At 44.0% G+C, this 3,803-nt stretch overlaps 1 protein-coding gene across 1 annotated transcript; it reads left to right on the forward strand.

Moving 5' to 3' along the window:
- Positions 1-495: 495 nt before the first annotated feature.
- KCNJ16 (potassium inwardly rectifying channel subfamily J member 16) lies at positions 496-1,755 on the forward strand. Its single transcript, XM_065897540.1, has one exon. It carries the CDS (start codon positions 496-498, stop codon positions 1,753-1,755), a length of 1,260 nt encoding a protein of 419 aa, XP_065753612.1.
- Positions 1,756-3,803: the final 2,048 nt, after the last annotated feature.

The raw sequence follows: 3,803 nt of genomic DNA on the forward strand, positions 1-3,803 counted from the left end.
AGACGGCTAGACAAATACCTGAGTTCTATTTTGCCTTTTTACGTTACAGATTATTTTGTTTTCTAAATGCCCTCAGGCCAGAAGAGTCTACAAAATGAAGACAAATTTTTTTTTTTTTTTTTTTTTTTAATGTCGGGTCAGAAGAGGTAGTGAGGACTCATTTGGGATAATCATAGGGTTTACTGAAGCCTTATGCATGTATAAAAATGTTATTTTCTCTAATCGCATATTTTGTTCCTGTAATGACTGAGTTGAATTCTAAACTGGACTGAGTAATCAACACTTAATGCCTCTGTCGCGCAAATCAAGTCTTAGCTGTTTCAGATGGCATCAGATTGCTTCCAGTGGGGCACGTTGCTCTAGAGATGGAAATTAAAAGCAAGTGTGTCGAATTTTCTGTTTTTCAGGTTTGAAGTGAAAACTCACAAATAGCAGTACCCCTAGAACAGTCGCCGCCCCGGGAGTCACCCGGATGCCCAAAGGGCATTAGAAAGCATGAGCTATTACGGCAGCAGCTACCCGATCGTGAACGTGGACCCCAAATACCCAGGCTACCCCCAGGAGCACGTTCTAGCCGAGAAGCGAAGAGCACGGAGGCGTCTCCTCCATAAAGACGGCAGCTGTAACGTGTACTTCAAGCACATTTTTGGAGAATGGGGCAGCTACGTGGTGGACATCTTCACCACCCTCGTGGACACCAAGTGGCGCCATATGTTTGTGATATTCTCGTTATCTTACATTCTCTCCTGGTTGATATTTGGCTCTATCTTTTGGCTGATAGCCTTTCATCACGGAGACCTGTTGAACGATCCCGACATCACGCCTTGTGTGGACAACGTCCATTCCTTCACGGGGGCGTTTTTATTCTCCCTGGAGACCCAGACCACCATCGGGTACGGCTCCCGCTGTGTCACCGAGGAATGTTCTGCGGCCGTGCTCATGGTGATCCTTCAGTCCATCTTAAGCAGCATTATAAACACCTTCATCATTGGGGCTGCCTTGGCCAAAATGGCAACCGCCAGGAAGAGAGCCCAGACCATTCGGTTCAGCTACTTCGCCCTCATCGGCATGAGAGATGGGAAACTTTGCCTCATGTGGCGCATCGGTGAATTCCGCCCCAACCACGTGGTAGAAGGCACGGTCAGGGCCCAGCTTCTCCGCTACACAGAAGACAGCGACGGGCGGATGACGATGGCATTTAAGGACCTAAAGTTAGTCAATGACCAGATCATCCTTGTCACACCAGTAACGATCGTTCATGAAATCGACCATGAGAGCCCTCTGTATGCCCTTGACCGAAAAGCCGTGGCCAAAGATAACTTCGAGATTTTGGTGACATTTATCTATACTGGCGACTCTACCGGGACTTCTCACCAATCCAGGAGTTCCTACGTTCCCCGAGAAATTCTCTGGGGCCATAGGTTTAATGATGTCTTGGAAGTGAAGAGAAAGTATTACAAAGTGAACTGCTTGCAGTTCGAGGGCAGCGTGGAAGTCTATGCTCCCTTTTGCAGCGCCAAGCAACTGGACTGGAAGGACCAGCAGATCCACAACATGGGAAAAGGCCCGCCAGCCCAAGGACCCGGCACATCAGACACCAATGTCAGAAGAAGGTCATTTAGCGCCGTTGCCATCGTCAGCAGCTGTGAAAACCCAGAGGAGGCCACCACCTCTGCCACGGATCAGTGTAAGGAAGCACCTTATCAGAAAGCTCTCCTGACTTTGAATAGGATCTCTGTAGAATCCCAAATGTAGTCCTGAGTTGTAAGTACGAGGGCTCCCAGTCAGTGTTCTTACCCCCTAGCCAATCGCCTTAAGGCAAGTAGTTACCAACAGAGCTTTTAAAGAAGGTGATAGCTGTCTTTGATGGTGAAGGAAGATAAATAGAGCAGGTTAAACTTGATAAAAGATATCTAAGCATTACATCATATCCAACTGTTTAACTTTTTTTTTTTTGGCTAGCAAATTTTGTGTTAGGGGTGCTAGTAAGGGGCCTAATTGATTAATTTAAATTTCATCTCCTTTTGTTATTCCGTGTACTTGTATTGTCAGTTGGAGGTATAATATTCAATAATGGGGAACAAAGGTAGGACACTGGGATAATAGAAAGTAGAAAGGAGAATAGCATGAATAATAAAAATTTTAAATGGATCCAAATCGGTAGTATGAGTTACCTATAAAGACATTATATCATATAGTCAAGATGTGCAAGGGATGCGTTCGGTAGATTGTAACGTTGAGCTCTTTAACTGTGAAATCAGTCCCTGTGTTTGCCCCGCAGAGTGTCTCGGTATCAGCTGGCAGAGGCAGTGGCCGTAGGAAGTAACAGTGCCACCGGTCCTGACGGTGAATCCCCTGCCACTTGCCGGGTAATGATCAAGCAGTGCTAGAAGCTACTTTTTCTCTCATCCGTGAGGCAGAAGAAAAGTTGGCGTTATTACTCAGAGAGGTATTTCTCTCTTAAATGCACTGTTTGACTCCAGCAAATGGCTCGGGGGGGCGGTGGGGGGGGCAGAAATAAGGCAAACAGGAGCTTTGTAAAGTGTGTGACAAGGGGACTGCTTATGTCCACCTCCCCACACCTTCTTTGAGGAAGGACAAGAAGAAGGATCAGGACCCTAGAGATGGGGTGAGGGAATGGAGAGCCATAAACATCCTCAGGCTCTTTGAGAGAAAACGTGTTCCTGGGTCCTGGAAGACTGGAGCTCTGGCTACACAAGGGATGGAACCCTGTTTTTTGGGGGGTTTTTTTAGCAGTTGCGGTGGGGTTAGGAGGTGGGGAGGCTGTGAGGGGAAAAGTATTTATTTGTGCCTAGAAGCAATTATGTCTGTTTCCCGTATGGGTCACTTTAGAAAACACAAATAACTTGAATTGTGAATTTTAAGAAACGCTTCCATTGAACTTGGAACGATCATTTAAATGCAGGATTTTGTGAATATAATTAAGGTGATTTTAATGCACGTTATGAAGTGGGTCAGCTAAGTGCTTTAGAATTGCTTAAATTGTAGGACAGGAGATAAATGTGTATACTCTATTTCCACCTTAAAAGATGTTAATCATGACTGCTTTAAACACAAATCCCATCACCTGCGAGTGAAGAGGCACTCACTCTAAGCTTTATCAGTTGAAGACTTACGAGCTATATTCCGAATTATCTGTGTTATTTTTTACATTCTTGCTGAGCTGGTAATAAGTATATGCCACAAGTTTTCACGTGTTTATTTTATTTAAATATATATATATACACACACATAGTTTTTGCGTTTTTCTGGAAAATCTCTCTCTCTCCCCATTTAAATTAAAGCACACAAGTAAATTTTAGTGAATCGCAGAGTCCAAGATTACCAACAGAAGTAAAATGTATAGGTATGTAAAGTTTTTCTTTTGTTTTCCTTCTTTTTTCTCCTTTTTCCTTCTTCCCTCCCTGCTTTCCTTCTTTCCTTTTCCTCCTCCTTTCTTTTGCCTGGGAGCAGTAAAGTTATTTTATGATGCACGAGTGCAAAGCTTGTACTCCGGTTGTCGTATGGATGAGAGATCTGTTCAGGTCACAGGTTGCAAAATCGTCCTGAAACTTAACATCTGAGTGCTAAATAATGCATTTCTTTTTTCCAGTCTTGTTCCAGGAATGCAAAACCCATGTTTTTAAAATTGCACATGCCCGGTAGATTTGGATTTTGGAGCAGCAATTACTCAGCTAAATTAGAATATTACAATCCACCAAGTAGAACACAGCCAACACTACGACAAACAAACTTGCCCCCTTTTTTGGCATGTTTCACGCCCATCTAGTTTCATTCACTTT

This window comes from Phocoena phocoena, chromosome 19 (genome assembly GCF_963924675.1).
Source record: "Phocoena phocoena chromosome 19, mPhoPho1.1, whole genome shotgun sequence".
NCBI classification, from domain to species: domain Eukaryota; kingdom Metazoa; phylum Chordata; class Mammalia; order Artiodactyla; family Phocoenidae; genus Phocoena; species Phocoena phocoena.